Below are 26,373 nucleotides of genomic sequence, written 5' to 3' on the forward strand. Positions count from 1 at the left end.
AGTGTATATCTGAATTAAAGATAATCTGCAGTGATTTACCCACAATACATGTATACGTTGAATGAAATCAAACAGGAATTCAATTGAATGGAATTCAAATGGAATCATAGAATCCCCACAGTATGGAAACAGGCCCTTCGGCCCAACAAGTCCACACCGGCCCTCAGTATATCCCACCCAGAGCCATCCCCCATAACCCACCTAATCGACGCATCCCTGAACACTATGGGCATTTTAGCATGGCCAATCCATCTAGCCTGCACATCTTTGGCCTGCGGAAGAAAACCAGAGGAGAACCCAAGCAGCTACAGGGAGAATGTGCAAACTCCACAGAGACAGTTGTATGAGGGTGGAATCAAATCCTGGCCCATGGTGCTAAGCAGTAATGAGTTTTTTTTAACGGCTTCTCAGAAATTCCATTTTAAGTATACTCTGTATTGATATGCTTGTAGAGTGAATGTTTAGGAGCTAAGGTTTGTGCATTTCGCTTCAATGTGCCCACATCCAGTCCTCTCTGATATCTCACTTCTATCAAAAAGAATCAGTTTCATACAATTTCTTTACTTGTTTTGCGCTGTTTAAAACACAGTGCAGATTTGGCAATGCGAGAACAAATGTATTGGTTCATGATTTGCTCACAAGCAGTTATTTATATTTTAATGCTCACAAACGTGCAAGATTGGCAAACGTTCAGTTGCTAAACTTATACTGGCTTGGGATTATCCTTCATTAGGTTGAACGAAAGAGTATTCCAGGCAAGCAATGGCAAGAGGCCAGACTGTTTACCCTGGCTAACTTTGCACTTTGCGAAGGCCTTTTGATTATATTTGTTACTTTACAACATGCTCCCAAACGTGCTGTTGGAACAAACCTTACAAAGTCAATGAGACATTAGATTGTCCCAGGTTCTATTATGCATGAATTGGCTGTATCCCGATGTTGTGTGGGTTTGGGGGGAGGTGGGTTGAATTAAGGTGTTTCTATGACCTCACTGCCCTGAGCTGTGAAAAGAAAAAATTAGCTAAAGGCAGCTACGTCGACATTATTTTAGAAAAAATGCTTCACTAAAGGCCAAGTTAATGAAAATTCACACTTACCAGCCAAAATATCTGTGTTTCGAGCAGCTATTGTTTTGACTTTCACAATTCCTGATTCAGCAGCCTAATAAAATCAAATTTAACAAATATTAGAATAGATAGCTATTAATGAAATAATTTCAGATGACCTGCAATATTCATGAGGGAAAGGGTTTTGAACACTCTCCTGGCTATTACGGGTTTTATTAGTGCTTAATGGCCCTGACATTTCAGAGGTTTGGAAGGTCAACGTGGCTGAGGAGAGGGAAGAATCTGGGTCCTCCAAGGTTCCAACTCACTCAAAATCGCTGTATTTTAAGAAGCAAGCTCATTTATGTGCCCACCCAGAATGGGCAGGCTTAAATAATGCAAATTAAGGACTTTTGTAACAAATGTCCTTCACAATGTTTTATATCACGGACATCGGACAATCCTTAATACCAAGAATTGAAGAGTACTACGCAGTTACAGAACAGGTCTTCATCTTTTCTTCATTGCGGCCAATATCCATCAGTTAAACAAATCGCTTGTCTCTTTCAGGCAAAACATTAAAAAGATCCTGACGCACTATTTTGAAGAATAGTAGGGACGTTCACTCGTTTCATTGCCAATATTTATCCCTTTCACCAATACAATTTAAAGCAAAGTAGCTAGTCGTTAAGACATTACTGTCAGTACGAGTTGGCTGACCTGTTTCTTACATTTACTAAACAGCAAAACATTTTTCACAGGTTGTGAAGCAGTTTTGGACATCCTGAGGGTGTGAAAGGAAAAGGATAATCATATGTACCATGTTTCTAATTTCAAATAAGCTTTACCTTTAAGTACAGATTTATGATCATTTAAAGATTATAGCATTATCCAACAATTGGTTTGCTATTGTTTATTTCTTCATGGCAGGTGGGTGTTGCTGGCAAGGCCAGCTTTTATTGCCTATCGAGTTTTGAGAAGATTTGACAGCGGGATAGAAAGTGGGACATAACACCAGCGCTTCACCAGAGGCTCACTGATGATGTTACCTAGAATGGTGATGAAACGTCTGAGAACGAACCTTCCAGCTCAGTGAGCAAACTTACATCCAGAATTTTATTGCCTATCTCTACTGCCCTTGAACTGAGGCTTGCTTGGCCATTTCAGAGGGCAATTGACAGTCAGCCACATTGTTGTGGGACATGTAGGTCAAACCTGGTAAAGATGGTAAATTTTGTTTTCTAGAGGACATTAGTGAACCAAATGGGTTTTTACAATGGTCTCAGTTGTCATGGTCACTGTTACTGAGATTAGGTTCATAATTCCAGCTTTATTAATTGAATTTAAATTCCATAAGACCATAAGACATAGGAGTGGAAGAAAGGTCATTCGGCCCATCAAGTCCGCTGTCATTTAAATCATGGCTGATGGGCATTTCAACTCCACTTCCCTGCACTCTCCCTGTAGCCCTCGATTCCTTGTCAGATCAAGAATTTATCGATCTCTGCCTTGAAGGCATCCAACGGCCCGGCCTCCACTGCACTCCGTGGCAATGAATTCCACAAGCCCAGCACACTCTGGCTGAAGAAATGTCGTCTCATTTCAGTTTTAAATTTACCCCCTCTAATTTTAAGGCTGTGCCCATGGGTCCCAGTCTCCCCGCCTAACGGAAACAACTTCCTAGTGTCCACCCTTCTGAACCATACATTATCTTGTAAGTTTCTATTAGATCTCCCTTCAACCTTCTAAACTCTAATGAGTACAATCCCAGGATCCTTAGCGATTCATCATACGTTAAACCTACCATTCCAGGGATCATCCGTGTGAATCTCCGCTGGACACGCTCCAGGGCTAGTATGTCCTTCCTGAGGTGTGCAGCCCAAAATTAGACCCAGTATTCTAAATGGGGCCTAACTAATGCTTTATAAAGCATCAGAAGCACATCACTGCTTTTATATTCTAACCCTCTTCCACAGGCTTTCATGTTGGGACTTAGGAATTCATAACCCCAGGGTGTATCGACAGGCTTTGTTTATCATTACACCACTATCTCCCCTAGCAACAGCGTAATGACATTATGCCCATATCTAGCTTCTTCAAAACTTCCATTCAGCCTTGAACATTCAATATCACATTTTGTAAAGATGCATTGGAGAAAATATAACATGTCAAACTATTTAATTTATTCATCCGTACTAACAACCATGACACATTTTTTTCTTGTTCCTATTTAATAAATTAGCACTGCACTTTTCCACAGCATAATAGAGGAAAGAAAAATTAAATGTCTTACACTAGCTGGCAGGTTGAGGACTAAAAATTACTCACCATTATGGCTATTAAAGGTAATTTTAAAGGAAGAATCTTTTATATTACTTTCTCTTCAACTGTAATTAGTTCAAGATGAAAATTATTAGATTTATTTCCCTGCAAATTTTATTCCAATAAGCAATGAAAAGCCCAGTTCAATATATTCCAGATATTTAGTTTTCTGGCCATTATCATTCGTGAACACACAAACTCCTTATTAAACTGCAATAATAACTGTATTTAGTCAATCTTGAGCAACATTACAGATTTAACTTTCTTCATAGTTATTGAACATAATGCAGGTTCACCCATTACACACTGCTGGGATTTTATATTGAAAGCTACATGGAAATGCACATATTTTTTCTCACTAGGTAGATGGGAATCTCAGTGTCACTAATGTTCTACTTGTCCAACCTCAAAGTAGAGAGATAACTATGAATAGGTAACTATTTGTCAACCATTAGAAGTCTCTGTTATATTTTACTCAACCTGTTTTTTTTTTGTCAAAACTATCCAACTCCCAGTCAGTTAAAAATTCCACAAAACATTGGAAAAGCTCAGTAGGTCTGGCAGTGTCAGTGGAGAGAACAGTGAAAATAACTCTTCTTCGGTTTTCTTGGTTTCTCTCTTCATAGACGTTGCCAAGGCCGAGCGTATGTTTCAAATTTCCAGCATCTATAGTACTTAGCTTTTATTCACATCTAGTATAAAAGATCGATTCATGTGAATTCGTATACAAGTGAACTTATTGAATCTGCTCCACTAACAGCCATTGAGAATAGTTAAACGCCATTACTTATTCAGGATGTAAGGTAAGAAAAAATATATTATTCTGGATATTAGTTCAAAGTCAAAATGACTGCCTCATAATGCTAATCATTGGGTGGTTTATACATTGAAACAGATTCCATGAGGAGGAACATGAAGCAATTTTACTTCTGTTTTGATTAAGCTTCAGACCTGGTCTCACATCTAGATGCAGACTGTAGTGACTTTCAAAAGGGTGAGATTCTGCACTGACCCTTAATGAGCTTTCAGATTCTTTTTGCACTTAAACTCTGTTTCCAAGCTATTAACTGGACGTGCATATCCTTACTGAGAAAGAGATGAGGGGAAATCGCTTCCAACACAGATGGGAAAGATTAGTGTTCGTGCAGATAGCCAGTAATAAAAAGGGTAGAAGAAAGTCCAGTTTTGCAAAGGACTGGTTATTTTAGTTATGTCCGAGCCAAGTGCTGTTCATTTGTCACCTCTTTCTTGCTCGCTTGTGTTTCTCTTTTTAAAAAAAGTCAGAACAGGCATTTCAAGTCCTTGAACAGAGTTGTACAAACATGCCTGTTAAATTTTATTTCTAATGCTGTTTAAAGCATTTAAAATATTATGAAAACAAACTTCAAGAAAAAATATTGGAATAGAAAATAATTGTGATCTAAGGCCATTAAAAGCTTTTGATAATGTAAAACAGATTTGAGGTGGTGGCAGCATTATGGTACTTTTTACCAGACTCATTTTCCAAGCTAATTATCTGGAGACATGGGTTCGAATCCCACCACAGCACTTTCTGGAGTCTGAATTGAATTCTTAAATCTGTAACTAAAGCCGAGTTACTAAGCATCATGAGTACATTTTCTGCTGTTGTAAAACCATCATGTTCATTAATGTCTTTCATTAAAGAGAGGTCTACCATCTTCACTCTATCAAGTCTACATCTGACTCTTAACATCCACTCCTAAGTCTTATGGTCTTAACATGTGCTTTGAAATGATCCAGCAAGTGCCTCATTTGTATCCAGCTGACGTAAAGTCTGCAAACGACTGAAACAGGATGCACCACCTAATATTGACCAAGACATCAGAAATTACAACAATAAACCTGAAACATCCCTCTTACCAACTGCACCATCATCTGAGGACATGACTCAGTGGTACATAGTTTGGATGGAGTTCTCAACATTGATTCCAGATCTCTCGAAGTCTCCTGACATCAAACATGGGTAAGGAAGTATCCCACTGATTAACACAAAATGCCTTTTCCTCAGCTAATGAACTAGTGCTAGTGAGGCAAGGAAGCCCGTGCCACGTGCTAGTGAGGCGAGGAATAGGGAGAGAGAGGAGTTGAACACGTGACTACAGGGATGGTGCAGGAGGGTGGGTTTTGGATTCTTGGATAATTGGGGCTCTTTCTGGGGCAGGTGGGACCTCTACAAGCAGGATGGTCTTCACATGAACCAGAGGGATACCGATATCCTGGGGGGGAAATTCGCTAAGGCTATTCGGGTGGGTTTAAACTATTTCAACAGGGGGATGGGAACCAAAATTGTAGTTCGAGTATAGAAAAGGTTGAGAGTAGGGAAGTCCGAAATGAAGTTTCAGGGACGCAAGATGGCACTGGCAAGCAAGAAGTTGGTTTGAAGTGTGTCTACTTCAACGCCGGGAGCATCTGAAATAAGGTGGGTGAACTTGCAGCATAAGTTGGTACCTGGGACTTCGATGTTGTGGCCATTTTGGAGACATGGATAGAGCAGGGACAGGAATGGTTGTTGCAGGTTCCGGGATTGAGATGTTTCAGTAAGAACAGAGATGATGGTAAAAGAGGGGGAGGTGTGGCATTGTTGGTCAAGGACAGTATTACAGTTGCAGAAAGGATGTTTGGGGACTCGTCAACTGAGGTAGTATGGGCTGAGGTTAGAAACAGGAAAGGAGAGGTCACCCTCTTTGGAGTTTTCTATAGGCCTCCGAATAGTTCCAGAGATGTAGAGGAAAGGATAGCAAAGATGATTCTCCATAGGAGTGAGAGGGACAGGGTAGTTGTCATGGGGGACTTCAACTTTCCAACTATTGACTGGGAACACTATAGTTCGAGTACTATAGATGGGTCAGTTTTTGTCCAGTGTGCGCAGGAGGGCTTCCTGACACAAAGTATGTAGATAGCCAACAAGGGGCGAAGCCACAGTAGATTTGGTACTGGGTAATGAGCCTGGCCAGGTGTTAGATTTGGAAGTAGGTGAGCACTTTGGTGATAGTGATCACAATTCTGTTATGTTTACTTTAGTGATGGAAAGGGATAGGCGTATACCACTGGGCAAGAGTTAGAGCTGGGGGAAAGGCAACTACGATGTGATTAGGCAAGATTTAGGGAGCATAGGATGGGGAAGGAAACCGCAGGGGATGGGCACATTAGAAATGAGTAGCTTATTTAAGGAAAAGCTCCTGTGTGTCCTAGATAAGTATGTACCTGTCAGGTAGGGGGGAAGCTGTAGAGTGCGGGAGCCGTAGTTTACGAAGCAGGTGGAATCTCTGGTCAGGAGGAAGAAGGCGGCTTATGTTAGGATGAGATGTGAAGGCTCAATTAGGGCACTTGAGGGTTACAAGGTAGCCAGGAAAAACCTAAAGAGAGGGCTCAGAAGAGCCAGGAGGAGACATGAGAAGTTGTTGGCAGATAGGATCAGGGCAAACCCTAAGGCTTTCTATAGGTATTTAAGGAAAAAAAGAATGACGAGAGTAAGATCAGGGCCAATCAAGAATAGTAGTGGTAAGTTGTGTGTGGAGTCAGATGAGATAGGGGAAGCACTAAACAAATATTTTTTGACAGTATTGACAATGTTGTTGAGGAGAATACTGAGATACAGGCTACTAGACTAGGCGGGATTGAGGCTCACAAGGAAGAGGTATTAGAAATCCGACAGAGTGTGAAAATAGATAAGTCCCCTGGGCCGGACGGGATTTATCCTAGGATCCTCTGGGAAGCCAGGGAGGAGATTGCCAAGCCTTTGGCATTGATCTTTAACTCGTCATTGTCTACAGGAATAGTGCCAGAAGACTGCAGGATAGCAAATGTGGTGCCCCTGTTCAAGAAGGGGAGTAGAGACAACCCTGGTAATTATAGACCAGTGAGCCTTACTTCAGTTGTTGGTAAAGTGTTGGAAAAGGTTATAAGAGATAGAATTTATAATCATCTAGAAAAGAATAATTTGATTAGGGATAGTCAGATTGGTTTTGTGAAGGGTAGGTCATGCCTCACAAACCTTGAGTTCTTTGAGAAGATGACCAAACAGGTCGATGAGAGTAAACCGGTTGATGTGGTGTATATGGATTTCAGCAATGTTTTCAATAAGGTTCCCTACAGTAGGCTATTGTACAAAATGCAGAGGAATGGGATTGTGGGAGATATAGCAGTTTGGATCAGAAATTGGCTTGCTGAAAGAAGACAGAGGGTGGTGGTTGATGGGAAATGTTCATCCTGGAGTCCAGTTACTAGTGATGGACCACAAGCATCGGTGTTGGGTCCACTGCTGTTTGTCATTTTTATAAATGACTTGGATGAGGGCGTAGAAGGATGGGTTAGTAAATTTGCAGACGACACTAAGGTCAGTGGAGTTGTGGATAGTGACAAAGGATGTTGTAGGTTACAGAGAGACATAGATAAGCTACAGAGCAGGGCTGAGAGATGGCAAATGGAGTTTAACGCGGAGAAGTGTGACGTGATGCACTTTGGTAGGAGTAACCGGAAGGCAAAGGACTGAGCTAATGGTAAGATTCTTGGTGGTGTAGATGAGCAAAGAGATTTCGGTGTCCATGTACACAGATCCTTGAAAGTTGCCACCCAGGTTGACAGGGCTGTTAAGAAGGCATACAGTGTTTTAGCTTTTATTAATAGAGGGATTGAGTTCCGGAACCAAGAGGTTATGCTGCAGCTGTACAAAACTCTGGTGCGGCCGCACTTGGAGTATTGCATACAGTTCTGGTCACCGCATTATAAGAATGATGTGGAAGCTTTGGAAAGGGTGCAGAGGAGATTTACTAGGATGTTGCCTGTTATGGAGAGATGGTGTTACGAGGAAAGGCTGAGGGATTTGAGGCTGTTTTTGTTCGAGAGAAGAAGGTTGAGAGGTTAATTGAAACATATAAAATAATTAGAGGGTTAGATAGGGTGGATAGGGAGAGCCTTTTTCCTCGGATGGTGACGGCGAGCACGAGGGGACATAGCTTTAAATTGAGGGGTGAAAGATATAGGACAGATGTCAGAGGTAGTTTCTTTACTCAGAGTAGTAAGGGAATGGAACGCTTTGCCTACAACGGCAGTAGATTCGCCAACTTTAGGTACATTTAAGCATCATTGGACAAGAACATGGAATAGTGTAGGTTAGACGGGCTTCAGATTGGTATGGCAGGTCGGCACAATATCGAGGGCCGAAGGGCCTGTACTGTGCTGTAATGTTCTCTGTTCTATGAACCAGTTCCCCTCATTGCTGAATAGCATTCAGAGGAAGCACTGAGGATGTCAAGGGCACAGAATGTACCTTAATGCCCATCACCAAGAGTGGCTCAATAGCACTACTATGGATGAAGCTGATTAAGTCCTAAAAGACAATGGTGCTAGACTGGGCCTCTAGCAGTGAGCGAACCAACAAGAGGAAAAACGTATTTATTCTGCCTACCGTAACTGCACCTGCCCGTAACAGTATTGGTAAGAGCCACCACTTCACACTACACCACTGCCCTGATGGAGATAAAGTTCTGTCTTCTTATTGAGGATACCCTCCATCCTGATATGAGACACTACCACCATGCTGAAACAGATTTTTTTTAACTGATCTGAATTACACAACACTTGGCATCCATGGAGTACTATGATCTATCAGCAGCAGCAGACTTGCATTCAACCACAATCTATAACCTAATGGGCCAGCAAATCCTTCATTCTACCAAGTTGGGGATCTTTTCTATTTAATGAGGAGCGTATACAGCACACCAAACAGTGTCAACCTGGTGATGCTACAAAACAGAATTATTCACATGATAAGCACTATAAGCTCAATGTAATAGATGGAGCTATGTGATCCCACATAGGGATCCCACTTGGGGCAGCACGGTGGCTCAGTGGTTAGCACTGCAGCCTCACAGCACCAGGGACCCGGGTTCAATTCCAGCCTCGGGCGACTATCTGTGTGGAGTTTGCACATTCTCCCCGTGTCTTTGTGGGTTTCCTCCGGGTGCTCCTGTTTCCTCCCACAGTCCAAAGATGTGCAGGCTAGGTGGATTGGCCATGCTAAATTGCCCATAGTGTTCAGGGGTGAGTGGGATTCTTCAAGGGGCACTGTGGACTAGTTGGGCCGAAAGGCCTGTTTCCACACTATAGAGAATCTAATCTAGTCTAATCCCATATGCAACGGACAAAAATCTGCAGTTCTGCCACATCTAGGTGTGAATGGTGCTAGACACCTGAATAATTCCCCTCAAGGTGGCTTCACAATACGCCTATTCTCAACAGAGGAGGCCAACACATCAGTGCAAAAAGGCTGAAGTATTCAAAGTGATCTTCAAGCAGAAGTGCCAACTGAATGATCCATCTCAGCCTCCCCCGTCATATCTCTGCCAGGTGCCAATCTTCAGCCTGACAAAATTCCAGCAACAGCACCGTTGACTTGCACCTCAGAACTAGGTGCTCCCCTAGAAAGGCTGTTCCATTACAATTACAACACTGGCCTCTAGCCAGGAATCTCGAAAATCATCTAGGTATAACCTCTCCAGAGGAAAAATGGGTCAAATCCAACCTGGCCAACTATTGTCTCATCAATCATCAGTAAATGATTGAAGTTACCATTGACAGTGCTATCAAGCTGCACTTACTCAGCAATAATCTGCAAACTGGCCATCAGCTATACAACCTTGGTCTAAACATGCACCAAAGAAGTGAACTCAAGAAAGGAAGTGAGGGTAACAGCCCTTCAGACTAAGGCAACTTTTGAATGAGCATTGTTTCAATGAGCCCTAGCAAAATTGGAACTTAATGGAAATCAGGGAAACTGACAACCAGTTGGAATCACCCCTGGCACAAAGAAAGACAGCTGTGGTTGTTCAAAGTTAATCAGCCCTTGCAGGAGTTACTCAGGGTAGAGGCCAAGGCCCAAGCATCTTCAGCAGCTTCATAAATGATGTAGCCTCCATCGTAAGATTATAGATTAGTTGTTTGCAAATTACACAATGTTCAACGCTACTCGCGGGTTCTCAAATACTGAAACAGATATTGTCCAAAAGCAGCAAGACGTGGACAACATTCAGATGTGGGCTCATACACGCAAGTAGCAATTGTCACACAAATGCCAGACAATTACCATCTCCAATAAGACAGAATCAAACCACTGCCCCATGACATTCAATAGCATTACCATCATCAAATCCCTGACTGTCAACTTCCTGGGGATTGACCACTGACCAGAAACTGAGCTGAACCAGCCACATGGTGTGGCTACAAATGCAGCCAAAGGTTAGAAGTTCCACAGCAGGTAACTCCCCCCTCCAGCAGCCTCAAAGCCTGCCGACCACCTTCATCGCACAAGTAAGGAGTATAACAGAATGCTCTTTACTGACTTGGGTGAGTGCAGCTCCAATAACATTGAGGAAATATACCACCATTCATGACAAAACTGCCCGCTTGACCAACACAGCGACAGTAGTGATTACCATCAAAAAGATGTACAAGGTTCCTTAGACAGCACCTTCCAAACTTGTGACTGCTACCAGAAGGCAGGAAGGTAATGGCAAGAGTGATATGGGAACACCTCTAGCTGAAAGATCCCCTCCAAACCACACACTATCCTGACTTGGAATTCAATTGCTGTTCTTTCATTGTCACTGGCTTGAAGTTCTGAAAGTCCCTTCCTAACAGCACTGTGGGCATACTTACATTTCAGTGAGCAATGGGTCAAGAAGCAGCTCACCACCATGTACCTCAAGATGAATGAGGAATAGTCATCAAATTCTGGTCTAGTTAGTGAGGACCCCATTCCAGTAAAGAATAAAAACAACAAAACAAAATATTACAGCTCTAGAAACTAATAGGCAAGTTAATTCAATCCCAGCATTAATCTCATGAGCTCAGAATATGCAACCAAATAAGGTAGGCAAGGTTCAACTGCAGGAAGACACGTGAAGAACAGAAGCAGTAACTAAAACATTATTCAACAAATGCAGAGGTTGGAAGGGAATGCAAAGCCATGATGAGATGACAAGGGACCAACTAGATAACTCTTTCTATACTTTACCTTCTATACAGAAAATTACAAGCATAAACAATAAAGGCACATTAGGCATACTACTTTCTAAAAATGGAACTCCATATTTTCGGCCCTGCTTTTTTATCAAGAGGAGTCCATAATTATACAATCCAAGATTTCCAGGTGTGAAAGCATGAGCAAATTGCTCTCATTTTCACACCGTGTAGAGTAGACTGCATGTTCTTACTTTGTGTGTTCAACTTGAGCAAGTGACAGTAAATTATCCTTCTACTCCCTTGGAAAGCTCCAACTGCCCTGTATTGCATGAAGCATAAGAAGCCTGAATAAATAACTCCTGTTCTTCAGAGCGTTGAAAAATGTTGCTGCCTTTTTTTTCCACTCTCCCTGGCAACCAATCCACTGGAGTTGATGTTAGCAATGATATAAGTAAATCAGTAGTACTGAGGGGCCTTCACACAGGGAAACTGATTTTGACTGAGATTTGAAACTGTAGGCTTCAAAAAGAAAAGGATATAGACATTTAGGCAGACAAACCATCTATTTTCCAATTATGACGTGTTAAAATGCTTCGAAAAATCTTTAATGTCAGAACATTTATGAAGAAACTACATATTATATGACCAACATTTATTTCTTAACTAACTCTAAACAACCATGGGCGGCTCAATAGGTAGGTAGGGAGATGGGTTTGGTGGGCTGTTCTTCGGAGGATCGGTGTGGACTTGATGGGCTGAACAGCTTGCTTCCACACTGTAAAGGTTCTATGGAATCAATTCAACGTGGTAATCCATGGTTAGATTAGATATATGGTCAATTATAAAAGATCAAAAGTGTACGAGTTTCATACAGATTTAAAAGGACAGAGATGCTCAATTTAATTCAGTGGAGAAATATAATTTTCAGGAACAAAAATAAAGTTGCTGGAAAAGCTCAGCAGGTCTGGCATCATCTGTGAAGGAGAAAACAGAGTTAATGTTTCAGGTCCGGTGACCTTTCCTCAGAACTGACCCAAAACGTTAACTCTGTTTTCTCCTTCACAGACGCTGCCAGACCTGCTGAGCTTTTCCAGCAACTTTGTTTTGTTCGTGATTTACGGCATCCGCAGTTCTTTTGGTTTTTAAATATAATTTTCAGTTTTTCCTGGTGGTCAACTTAGTTCATTTAAACGGATTTCTTAACAACAATGGATATAAACAAGCTGACTATCAGACTACCAAGTTGCAAAACAACAGATGCAATTTAAATTCAATAATCCGCTTCAAGTTTCCATTTATGACAAACCAGGCTGGACTAGCAAGATGAAGGGAAAGGTGACAAAGTGTTGTCTATCTAGCCAAAACCAGGGTGAAGTAATTTGTTTCTGCAGTGGACAACATTCAAAACAGTTGGCTCAAAGGTTAAGAGTTTGGTGCAAAATTTCATACGTTATTCAAACAATTAAAACATGAGAGAAGTCCCGATTTTGCATAAAGAATCAACAGAAAGTAGTCACATCGAACAGAAATTTCTGATCAGCTGTAGAATTTACAATTTTGACAATGTTTTAGCTACTTAGACCAGTTTCAAAATACTACAGCGATAAGTGTACTTTTGGCACTGTTCAGAAGCTTAAGGAAGTAAAGCATTCACATCAAAGAATACTCTCACAGATAGCGCTGTCTTATCACATTCACAGTACAAGTCCAAAAACATTGAAGTACACATGCATACACTATTTCCAAAGACAAGTTTATTTTTATTTTACTACTTAGCACATGTACAGTATAAATATCTAAAAGAACAACATTTAACTCTGCAAAACCCAGGCGTTTGTGCTTTATTAATGCTCAGGAAAAAACCTCCCGTTTCTTGAACAGTATGATTCATTCTGAATTTCAGCACCAGAAGGGTACACATAAGAGCTTCTTTGTGTACATAATGGCCATGATGAATGGACAGAATTGGCAGTTGAGGTTCCTTATAAACGTACGCATATTCGGAAAACTAAACCCAAGTGTGGCCCTAGAAAATTAATGGTGCCAGGTAATTGACAATGGACAGCTATAAGAAAGGATGGGCATAAGTGACAGTCTAACTTTGTCCTGACAGTGGGTACAGATTAATGCTTACTTTGAGAAGCATGCAAAATATTTACTTGTGAAAACAAAGGGTAGTAGCAGCTGGGCCAACTATGGACAGATTTTGCACAGACAGAGAAAGATGCCAGAAACAAAAGGCTGCAGCTGGTGTGGTTAGCAAAGAATCACTGAAGTGTTACAGCACAGAAAGAGGCCATTCATCCTTATTGTGCACCAGTTCATTAATTGGCCCTCCGTAATGATACCCAATCTCCTGCTTTTTCCTGTACTCTTTCACATTACTTTTATCCAAACGATCATTGTATAGCCTCTTGAACGCCTCCAGTGAAGGCTGTGGATTCCAACGTAGAATTCACCAGGGAGATAGTTTTGATCAAAACCTTCCAGCAGTCTCTAAAAGCTCTGTAAGATTTGACCTGGTGGGATCAGGAGCAGTCACTGAAGTGAGTCTTACTACTGGTAGTTGTCTGGAGATTCTCCAAAAGCTCATTCTGGTGTCTTTTGACAGCCATAGGAAATTACAACCCAACAAAACAGGGAGAGGTGAACTCACTAAAAGCTTGGAGTAACTGAAAATTGCTTCTCAAAAAAAATGCAGTGTGTAGTAATGTTTATGCATGCTGTGAAGGGTTATCTGTTGCATTAAAATGTTAATGAGGGTCATATTTTCTGTAGTTTAGAATATTGGTTACCTACTAGGCAATGGTTAGCCAATATTGCTTTTAGTTTGTTATAATAATGTTTTAACACTTGAAACCTTGCCATTCATGCAATTCCTTTAGGTACGTCACAGAATTCATATATCTTCTTAAAAAAGTCAGTCTTTACGAGAATTGAAGCATATTAATACCAACTGTAGCACTCACAGGCCAACTCAGCACAGACTAGGAAATGAACTGCAACTTCTCTGACTTTCATAACGCAGACCCCTACTTTTTGGGACTGTTGTGGTATGAGGGGCTCTTGACAAACAAAACTTTTAAATTCTTAAAGAAATCATTACAAATGCAGCTTCAATTTTACTAATAAGAAATCCATTTTTCTTGTGGAGAGAGAAATTATCTTCTCTTATCTTCACTTCAATTATCTATGCTCTAAAACAGATTGGTAGATTCAAGTGTTGACGACTCCAAGTGTGCACAAAGCTATTGCTAGAGATTAAATAACAAACTGTGAAGTCTGAAAGGCTTTCTGCCACTTGTCCAAGCAGGTCCACATTAGCCAGTATAGTTATCTGGATCATAAGATCCCTATTGTTCAGAACGAGGCCATTTGGCCCATCAGGCCTTCATCAATCCTGTGGGGAGCATCCGACCCAGACTCATCCCCTGCACTCTATTCCTGTAACACCGCATTTACCATGGCTAATGCACACATCCTGCACATCCCTGGACACTATGAGGTAATTTAGCATGGCCAATCTATCTAACCTGCCATCTTTAGACTGTGGGAGGAAATTAGAGCACCCACAGAAATACACGTAGACATGGGGAAAACATGTAAACTCCACACAGACAGTCACCCAAGGCCAGAATTGAACATGGACCCCTGGTGCCATGAAGTAGCAATGCTAACCACTAAGCCACCGTGCCACCCCAAGCTGAAGCTGAGTGGGAACACTCCAAGCCTTCACTGTTTGATCTATCCTTTTAGTGATAAATAAGCCAGGTTGCCAAAGTGATTAATAACTGTACTATGCACTGCCTGGATCTACCAGACTTCAGTCTCCAGTAAGAATGTTAAAAAGTAAAGGGCTTACAGCAAACTTCCATTACTAAAGATACAAGCTTTTCAATGCCAGAAAAAACACTTAAGCTCTCCCTTCTACTGTGGTGGGCCTTGACACAAAATTCCAAATGATCACTGCACAGCGTACCACACAACCAAAGCAGTTTTCACTGGTTGGAAGTGAAGAACATTCACAATTAACACTGCTTCGCTGCAAGCCAGGTATGGTAGCTTCAATCCCCCAATACATGAGAAACTCTCAACCAAGAGTTGGGCAGCTGAAATCACTTGTCGCAGAGTCAGTAAGCTACAAATTTAATGACCAAGGCTTTAGCACATAGTTGAGTCTAGATTGGTGTCAATACATTACTGAGGAAAGGCATCGCCTTTGTAAGGAAGCATAGTATCAAATGCCCAGCTGCCTTGTCAGGTGAATTTAAATATCTCATCATGTTATTGAGACTGCATGGCGTATTCACCCCAGTGGCCAAATCAATATTGATCCCCCATCCAACATCACAAAAATATTATCTGGTCAATTCTCTCTCTGCTCTTTGTAAGAGAGAGAAAAAAAAATTCAGAATGGATAAAATTTCATTCAAGTAAACTTCTGAATTGTGGAAGGTAACCATTGATCAATGTATTCTTTATACCATCATCAATAAGCATTTGCAAGTTAAGCAGTCATGATCTAGAATAACGGAGCAGGCTCAAGAGTCTGAGGAGCCTTACTCCTGCTCTGTCTTCCTAAGTACAGCAAGGGTCAAAAGTGTACACGCTTTATTTTGTGACAAATTCCTGAATCCAACACGGTCTTGGAGAAGGATTTTATGCATGCCCCTCTACCTTTTATCGTAATTTTCAGCATCAAAGCCAGCAGCTGGTGGGAATTTCATTTTCTAATTTCTAAAACAAACAAACAAATGCAGAATGAATATGCTGTGAATGTGAGTACAGTTAACGGACTGGAGTAGATGTAGAATAAAACGCATTTTCATGAAGGAATAGGATCACAACAACTTGTGCGTGTACCGATTACACTAACACTCTGCTCCAGCAAACCTTGCATTTTTAAAGTAACCCACAAGAAACTGTATGTGATAAGAATGCATATAAATTGAGAACTTCCATGATAATAGGTCAGCAGGTCAAACACAAGCAAGTTTTACTCTTGAAATGACTGAGGCAATCAAAAATAATTTAGACTTGTGTCCAACACATGCTAGTGAGCTAAATGAGATTTTGTCTCAGGTCAAGCCCTATGACCTTCTAATATGCAATAATAGTAGCTCTTTTTTGAGACAGCCGGAAAAAAAAAATCACACACACTGAATCCTGGAAGCAGAAATTGCTAATTACAGTGCTTTTCAAGACAGATTGACTATGCTCCATCCTAAACAGGGCATCCTGAACACTCCAACCTCACAAAGACTGCTTACTTCTGTCCGCACAAGCTTGCACCACTTCACATCTACTTTGTCCCATCTGCTGCTAAAACTCTTCATTCGCATCTTACCCATTAGATTTAGAGCAGAAGTCTGCCGCTTGGCCCACTGAGTCTGCTCCACCAATCAACAAGATCACAATTGCACTGACAATCTTCAACTTCACTTTCCAGACTTTATTCCAAACCCTTGATCCTCTTACCCAATAAAAATCTCAGTTTTGAGCAGAAGAACTCAAGAACTGGGAGCAGGAGTAGGCTATTCAGCCCTGGGAGCCTGCTCCACCCTTTGAAATGATCATGGCTAATCTTATCTCACCTTCAACACCACTTTCCTGCTCACCTTCACAAAGAATCAACCGTGACTAATAAAAAATTATCTATTTTCTCCTTACATTTCTCAATGTTCCAGCATCCACTGCAATCTAGATGTGCAACCCAGGAGAAGTGATTTCTCCACATCTGTGTTTTAAATCTGCCACACCTTATCTTAAAACTATGGCCTCTTGTTCTAGATTGCCCCACGAGGAGGAATCTGATCGACATCTACTTTGTCAATCCCCTTTAGCACCTTGTATACCTCAAATAGATTGCCTTGTATTTTTCTGAACTCCATACAATTTATGTCTGAACTGCTCCATCTCTCAAGAGAATCTCGTTTGAATTGCTTACAAAGTTATGGAGTCATACAGCACAGGAACAGACCCTTTGGTCCAAACTAAGCTAGTCTTGCCTGCATTTGGCCCATATCTCTCCAAACCATTCCTAGTCATGAAATTATCCAAATGCCTTTTAAATTTTGTAACTGTACCTGCAACCAGCACTTTCACACTGAAACCATTCTGTGTAAAAAATATTGCCCCTCATGTCATTTTTAAATCTTACTCCTCTCACCTTAAAAATATGCCACTAGTTTTGAACTCCCCACCCTCAGAAAAAGACCCTTGTCTTTCACCTTATCTATGACCGTCATGATTTTATAAACCTCAATAAGGTCGCTCCTCAGCCTCCTACGTTCCAGTGAATAAAGTCCCAGCCTTTCCACTCTATTTTTATATTTCAAACCCTCCATTCCCAGCAAATCCTAGTAAATCTCTTCTGAACCCTCTCCAGTTTAGTAATATCCTTCCTATAACAGGGTGATCAGAACTGCACATGGTACTCCAGAAGAGGCCTCACCAATGCACGATACAACCCCAACATGACATCCCAACTCCTACACTCAAATGGTCCATGCAATGAAGGTTGGTATGCTAAATACCTTCTTAACCATCCTGTCTACCTGCGACACAAATTTCAAAGAATTATGTACTGAACGTCTAGATCTCTCTGTTCTACAACACCACCCAGGGCCCTACTATTGATCGTCCAAGTCCTGTCTTTGTTTGTATTACAAAAATGCAATACCTCACATTTATCCAAATTAAACTCCATCTGCGAATCCTCAGCCCATTGACCTAATCAATCAAGATTTCTTTGTAACCTTAGATAACCTTCTTCACTGTCCACTATACTACCAATTTTGTTGTCATCAAACTTGCTAACCATGCCTCCGGTATTGTGTTCCAAATCATTTATATAAATGATAAAACAAAAGTGGACCTAGCACCAATTCCTGTGGAATACTACTGGTCACAGGCCTCTAGTCTGAAAAAAAAACACTACACCACCAGCGTGTCTCCTACCATAAAACCAATTTTGTATCCAAAAGGCAAGCTCACCCTGAATCGCACATGATCTGACTTAACCAACTAGGCTACCTTGCGGAACCTTATCAAAGGCTTTACTGAGGTCCAAGTAAACAAGATCTACCACTCTGCCCTCATCAATCAAGCACAATCAAGTTTGCGAGACATGATCTTCCTCACACAAAACCATGCTGACTACCCCTAATCAATCCTTGCCCCACCAAATGCACGTAAATCCTATCTTTCAGAATCACTTCCAGCAACTCTATCCACCAAAAATGTCAGACTCACAGGTCTATAGTTTCCAAACTTCTTACAGACTTTCTTAAACAATGGCACAGAATTAACCACCCTCCAGTCCTCTAGTATGTCACTTGTGTTTGTGCACAGTGCAAATATTTCTGACAGGGGCCCCACAATTTCCTCCCTAACTTCCCATGATGTCCTGGGGTATACTTGATCTACCTTTATGCATTCAAAAACCTCCAGCATTTCCTCTTATAGAACGTAGAGCAGTACAGCACAGTACAGGCCCTTTGGCTTAAGATGTTGCGCTGAACTTTTATCCTAAACCTATGGTCTATCTCAACTCCACTCCTAACTTACAATATCATCCATATGCCTATCTGATAGCCACTTCTGGAATGTGAACTGTTTTCAAAACATCAATATTGATTTCACTGAGTTTTGCAGCCTCCATTTCTTTCTCAACAGTAAAAACTGACACGAAATATTCGTTAAATACTTCTTCCACCTCCTGAGGCTCAACTCAAAGACGACCTTGTTGATGTTTAAAGGGGTCATGCCCTCTTTTTAATTGCTCTCTTGCTCTTAATGTATTTGTAGAATCTTTCTGGGAGTATCTTTAACATCATCTGCCAAGGTTATTTCACATCCTCCAAGCAACTTTTGAAAGTTCTTGTTTCATACCCTTAAAATTTGCCTTACTATAATTAAGATTTTTAATTTTATGGATGACTTATCCTTTTCCATAACTATTACAAAAGTAGTTCTTTTTTTAAGAAAAAGCATTTTTAAAAATGCTTCCAACACAACTACATCCCTCAAGAAAAGCCATCCTGATTGGTTAACTGGGGCAATTCATAACGTGGATGAGGTTCCAAGCAGATGAGTCATTTATCAAATGCTGGAGTAGGCTAGAGAAGCTGCTACTTCTCCTCGTCCTTGTATGTTCATATGAATTGGTTCTGCTGACAATCTCTAGCCATTTCCACTAACTTCAACACAATCAAAATCATGTTGCCCAATTCCTACCCCAACCTTACGTTTCAAAGTTATATTTACTGTATCAAATCAAGTTTTGTGCTGTCCTAGCAGGTATCCTGAGGTTGTTCCTAAGGTTAGAATTTATAGATTTATATGTTATAGACAACTGATACCTTTAAAGATTGACAACCACAGCAAGATAGTCATCCCAAAAGCATGACTGAAAGCAGTGACTGAGTAGAGCTCTCAATTATCAACATTATGCGCTGTATATGTGGTTTAGGTCAGCAAGTCATGAGAAAGGGTCATCCTAAACTGCATTCAGGACAATGATTCAGTGATGGAATAAAGAAATTTTCCTAGACAACATTCAATACTGATCTCTTCTAAGCTGGTGGTCTATTTCAGATTCAGGATTCCACTGTACAACATAAACAACATTCGCTCTAGTCCTGTTCTTTCTCAACCAGCACCATTTTAAAACAGACTGCTCCAACCATGTCATAATTGTTTGACAGACTTTGCTGGTGCAGAAAGGCTATTATGTTGGCCACACAACAATCATGGCACTTCAGAAAGTAATTTGCTGGAAGAACTTTCAGATAACATCTAACAGCAATATTATATTGCAACTGTGTTTCCCAGTTGCTAGTAATGAGAATAGAATCCCTCAAACTCAGCACGACTGACAAAATAAGATTTAATTCCTTGAATGTCAATGGCTATTGAATCTCACTTATTGTCACACATGGCATAACTACTCCAGAAGTTTAAGTTTCTACATATTTTGAATTGAATAATTAAACTATTGATCATGATCAACTACGTAATGTCCCAGTGGCAGCTGCGAAAATCCAGAGCTGATTGTCCACCAATTTGATGTTATTACAATACAACATATGGACAATATTTACTAGTATATTAGATTCCCTACAGTGTGGAAACAGGCCCTTCGGCCCAACAAGTCCACACAGCCCCTTGGAGCATCCAACCCAGAGCCCATCCCCTTATAAGCCACACACCCCTGAACACTACAGGCAATTCAGCATGGCCAATCCACCTAGCCTGCACAGCTTTGGACTGTGGAAGGAAGCTGGAACACTCGTCAGAAACCCACGCAGGCACTGGGAGAACGTGCAATCTCCGCACAGGCAGTTACCCGAGGCTGGAATTGAACCTGGGTCCCTGGCACTGTGAGGCTACAGTACTAACCATTGAGCCACTGTGCCACCCACGCGGAAAAGGTCAGATATTGTTACACGTTTCTGAATAAGCCACTAGGACTTGCCATGTGTTAGTGCCCTAGAGGTTCATGTGACAGAAACAAAGTCCAGATTAAACATCAACCTCAAGGACAAAAGCATGGTATATCATTATATTTAATAAAGATCAGTTTACTTACAGATGCATGTTTAGGAAACAGCACTGGACAATCAAATACTAGCATTTAAAATAAAACAAAACAAATAGTTTACCATCTTCCTTTGCACAGCAGTCACATCTTGGAAGACCATAATTAGATAGATGCCTCTAACAGTGCATTTGACTTGTTGCTTTCTCAAAGCATTATTAATTTATACCACACATCACGTCAAAATTCTTTATAGTTATGAGATTAGCATGAAAACTAGGATTACAGTCCAGAGAATTACTTTCCTCCTGGGCTAGTGTTATTAATCCCTTCTCCTCCCCAAGGGCTATGTTGAGGAATGAACAATTAGTCATTAATGGTATCAAAGCCAAAATATTCTGTTCAGGCCCAAAGATGACAGACTATGCAAAATAATGGCGCAGTGAAATGCAACTCAATGCTTTCCATAGCCTCTGGATGAATTACCTTTGTATGTAAGATCAGATACTTAATTAACTGTGCACAACAGTTTGTTAATGTTATACTGGAAAACAGGTTCCTGAAGTTGTAGAAATCACTCCAATGCACTGCAAATTTAAAAACTGTTACCATTATTACTAAGATCTGGATTTCCGATTGTTGAAGATGGTGCTTAATGAAGAGCAGAACAGATTATTGCTACACCTTCTTAGGGCTAAAGCAGGAACAGGGTGCTGACTTGGACGATCAGCCATAATTGTAATGAATGATGGAGCAAGCTTGAAAGGCCGAATAGCCTATTCCTGTTCCTACTTGCTATATTTCTAACCAAGGACAAAAGCAGAGCTTCTACTTCATTCAATGACAATGTCTGCTTGGGCACCTCCACTCATGGTGGCAAGTTGCTCAAGATATTTACAGCTGGAGGCTCAGCAGTGCTCCAAACAGCTGCATCAACGTCCAATCACAAACCCACTGTATTTACACACAGGGGTTAAACTCCTTTCATAAATTGGGTTACAAGATGTGAAACGTGACCACAAAGCCCAGTCATTAAACTGTATCTGTTGATTGTTTTAATGTGTTGTTTGTCGATAAGCTAGATATAAAAGAGTCCAAATATTGGAGTATCTACTGACATCACCTGCAGCAGATGAGCTGAGGTGGAATGGGAGTCACAAGATGTATTTTGCAAGAAATAAAAATCTATTTAGTCAGCAAAGTCTACTTCGAAAGAACTTAAGGAATAGAAGCTGGCCAATGCTGCTTCAAACATACTTAATCAGTCAATGAGATCATGCCTAATCTATTTCAATTCCACTTTCCAAAACAATTCTTTGAAGTTCTTCATGTTGCAAAAAAAACCCATCAATCTCAGCCTTAAATTTCAATAAATTGAGCATCCATACCCTTAAGTAGAAAATTCTGGGGATCGATTTGAGTGTTAAAGGGAATTCACAAAACTGTAACAACAGCTTCTGTTAAAGCATGGGTGCCTACTCCAGCAAAATACAATCAGTACCAGATCAAACTGCGTAACATGAAGATCTGTGTAAAAATCATGAGATATATGAGCACAATTAGGCCATTTGGCTCATCAAGTCTGCTCAGTCATTCGATTATAGCTGGTATTCCCAATCACATTCTCCTAACTTCTCGCTGTCACCCGTGATCCCCTTACCAATAACGAACGTTTCTGTTTTACATACACTCAGTGACATGGTTTCCACAGTCCTCTATGGCAATGAGTTCCACAGATTGACCACCCTGTGGCTGAAGAAATTCCTCCACATCTCCTGCTACAGGGTTGTTCCTTCATTTTGAAGCTGTCTCCTTAGGGTCTCAGTCTCTCTTACTAGTGGAAATATCTCCACACCCACTCTATCCAGACCTCTCAATACTCTCGAAGTTTCAAACGATCCCAACCCCTCCCCCACCATCAATTGTTCTAAACTCCACTGAGTACAGACCCATAGGCCTTGACCGCTCCTCAAGAGACAAGCCCTTCATCTTCAGGATCATTCTTATAAACATCCTCTGGACCCCCTCCAATGCCAGTACATCACTTCTAGATACACAGCCCAAAACTACTCAAAATTCCAAATGCAGTCTGACCAGAGCCTTATATAGCCTCAGCAGCACACTTCTGCTCTTGTATTCTAGTCCTCTTGAAATGAATGCTAACATTGCATTTGACCTCCTAGCCACCAACTGAATGTGCATGTTAACCTTAAGAGAATTATAGAGGACAGCACAGAAACAGGCCCTGTGTCTCAACTCGACCAGCCAACCAGGTTTCCTAAAGAAACTAGTCCCATTGGCCGGCATTTGGCCCATATCCCTCTAAACTACTCCTATACATTTATCAATCCAAATTTCTTTTAAATGTTGCAATTGTACTCACCTCTACCACTTCCTCTGGAAGCTCTGTGTGAGAAACAACAGCCTCTCAGGTCCCTTTTAAATCTTTCCTTCTTTCACCTTAAGCTTGTGGCTTCTACTTTTGAATTCACCTACCCTGAAGGAAAAACCTTGGCAATTCTTTTTATTTATTGCCCCTCACGATTTTATAAACCACTATAAGGTCACCCGTCAGCCTCCTACATGACAGGAGAAAAAGACCCAGCCTATTCACATAACTCAAGTCGTCCAGTCTTTTTCATCCATAGAATCCCTACAGCGTGGAAACAGCCCCATCAGACCCACAAGCCCACACCAACACTCAGAGCATCCCACCCAGACCCATTTCCCCAAACACACCTAATCTACACATCCCTGAACACTATGGGCAATTTAGCACGGCCAATCCGCCTAGCCTACACATCTTTGGACTGGGGGAGGAAATCCATGCACCCACAGGGAGAATGGTGCAAACTCCGCACAGTCAGTTGCCTGAGGGGGAATCAAACCCAGGCCCCTGGAGCTGAGAGGCAACAGAGCTATTTGAGCCATTGTTTCACTGAGGCTCAATATAATCTTCGGGAACAGCACCACATCTTCCGATAGGTCAATTCAGCACCTTTTGGAATTTAATAATTTCAGATCATAAACTCTACCCCTATTCTTTACATGTTTCAGCTTTTCTCTTGCATTAGCAGTCAGCAGCACACCTTCTGTAGACAGCTGTTTCATTTCTTACTTCATCACCATTCCCTTTGGTTCTGGAAGACTAAATTTGTGACTTTCAATTTTCTCCAGTCTCCTACCCTATCACGAAGTTTTCCTTGCCCTGTCCCTCATAACCCTTGGTGAAAACGTAAGACATTTCCAACTATTCTCCTTCAGACTTGAAACATTAATGTGGTTTCTCTCTCCACAGCTGCAACTGTAACCTGCTGCTGTTTGTATTTCAGTTTTCCAGCATCTACACTGTTGTCTTTTTAAATAGGATTACTTTGATGAAATAAAATCTCATGTTGCTTTGCTGGGAAATACCATGTTATGGTACTGATAGATTATAACCTGGTTTAAAATAAACAGTTGCTGTTCTTTTACTGTTTCACAGAAACAGAGGAAAGAGGATTTGGAGGCCATGTGGCCCACTGAGCCAACACAACAGTCAAGATAATACCTGATCTTCAACTTCAATGCCACGTTCCAACTCTCCTCCACATACCCGACTTTTAGAAAATATAAATTCTTTAACTTTTAGAAATATAAATTCTTCCTTAGCTATATTCAGTAACTTCGGCCTACAGCTGAAGAGGTGTCCACAGGTTCACCAATCTCGGCGTGAATAAACTTCTCATCTCTGTCTGAAGCAGCAAACTCCACATCCTGACACCATGACACCTTGTTCTGGAACCTCTATCCGAAGGAAGGATCATCCTTGCATTCAGTCTGTCCAGACCCTGTTAAAATTTTACGTGTTTCAATGAGATCTTCTCTCGTTCTTCTAAATTCTGGTGAGTACAGACTCAGTAGATCCAAACTCTCTTGAAAGGACTGACCTGACCTGACCTGCCAGGAATTAGTCTGATGCGTTTTTGCTGCACTCCCTCCATGGCAAGTAAATTATTCTTAGGTAAGGAAACCAAAACTACACACGAACAGAACAGTAATTGCAAATCCACCATAAAAATTTGAGCAAAGCAGAATGCAACATGTTTTAACAACATAGCTGTGAATGTTCGAGCTGTTACCAACTCATTCAGAATGCTAGACCTTGCATGAGTAAACCAATATTGGCAATGGAATTTATAGTATTAGAATAGCAATAGCCAAACTAGTAGAAAAACTCTGAACTCATGTAATTTAATTCATGAACAGCAAAAATTCCAAAACTTCAAATGATTGGGCGTTTTACCAACCATCAAATGACAGAAACTGACATCCTTACAGATCAATGGTGTATCTGAAAAATTATCCCTTCAAAATAACACTCCTGACTAAGGGTTTTGGCCTGAAAAGTTAACTTACTAGCTCCTCAGATGCTGTCTGATCTGCGATGCTTTCCAGCCTCTAGCTAGCTTCCAGCATCTGCAGTCCTTATCAGAGATAATGGGAACTGCAGATGCTGGAGAATCCAAGATAATAAAATGTGAGGCTGGATGAACACAGCAGGCCGAGCAGCATCTCAGGAGCACAAAAGCTGACATTTCGGGCCCGAAACATCAGCTTTTGTGCTCCTGAGATGCTGCTTGGCCTGCTGTGCTCATCCAGCCTCACATTTTATTATATGGGTGAGATTTGAGTTTTGATATAGCTCTGGAACTATGGTAATTGTGGAGGTAGCTTAAATGAGTAACTGATTTACATCAATGGGACCACCATGTTTGTACATTTGTCTGAAGGAGAAAAGATGACATCTTGAGTTTGATACTGATTATCAAGTAAGTTAACCTCAGTGCCAGCAACAGAAGTCTTGCATGCTGTTAAGACTGCTACAGGTTTGAAAGTTATATATATTCCAGAACCCTCACCCTATCCCCCTCTCTGATGAAGGGTCTAGGCCCGAAACGTCAGCTTTTGTACTCCTGAGATGCTGCTCGGCCTGCTGTGTTCATCCAGCCTCACATTTTATTATCTGCAGTCCTTATTGTTTGCAACTCAACATGCCTCGACCTGCCCTTACTTTGCAGCAAATTATAGGTGCTACAATTAATGAAACATCCTAAATGTCTAGCTTTGTTACCCTCACTGCATCTACAAACTACCAGATTTGAAATGTAGCACATTGCCAAGGCATGGTGACGTATTCAAATTGACAGAGATAGGGCCATTTTCTCTAAACAGGACATTTTAATCATGGCATAGCTGTCAAGAGGAACTGTCCAAATAGTCATACCTTTTCATGACAGTGCAGACAAAACAGTTTGCGCATTAAAGTTGGTTGCTTAGTTCTGTGATGGCTTCAATTCCCTTCTGCTTATTTTTGCTTTCTTAATAATACCATTGAGAGTTATGGATTCTCATCAAGGCCACATTACATTGGTGCACTCAGGTGCTTTTACACTATGACCATAATGTGGTGCAAAGTGGCTTTGTTTTGTACTGTTACTA

At 41.1% G+C, this 26,373-nt stretch overlaps 1 protein-coding gene across 2 annotated transcripts in view; it reads right to left on the minus strand.

Moving 5' to 3' along the window:
- The window catches only part of mon2 (MON2 homolog, regulator of endosome-to-Golgi trafficking), a 133,601-nt gene that overhangs the window by 98,630 nt on the left and 8,598 nt on the right, over positions 1-26,373 (minus strand). For both annotated transcript variants that reach the window (XM_048548669.2, XM_048548667.2), the window contains exon 2: positions 1,098-1,161. In XM_048548669.2, the coding sequence (XP_048404626.2) occupies positions 1,098-1,161 (64 nt within the window). The remainder of the gene's footprint in view (positions 1-1,097; positions 1,162-26,373) is intronic.

The sequence above is a fragment of the Stegostoma tigrinum genome, chromosome 18 (genome assembly GCF_030684315.1).
Source record: "Stegostoma tigrinum isolate sSteTig4 chromosome 18, sSteTig4.hap1, whole genome shotgun sequence".
NCBI classification, from domain to species: domain Eukaryota; kingdom Metazoa; phylum Chordata; class Chondrichthyes; order Orectolobiformes; family Stegostomatidae; genus Stegostoma; species Stegostoma tigrinum.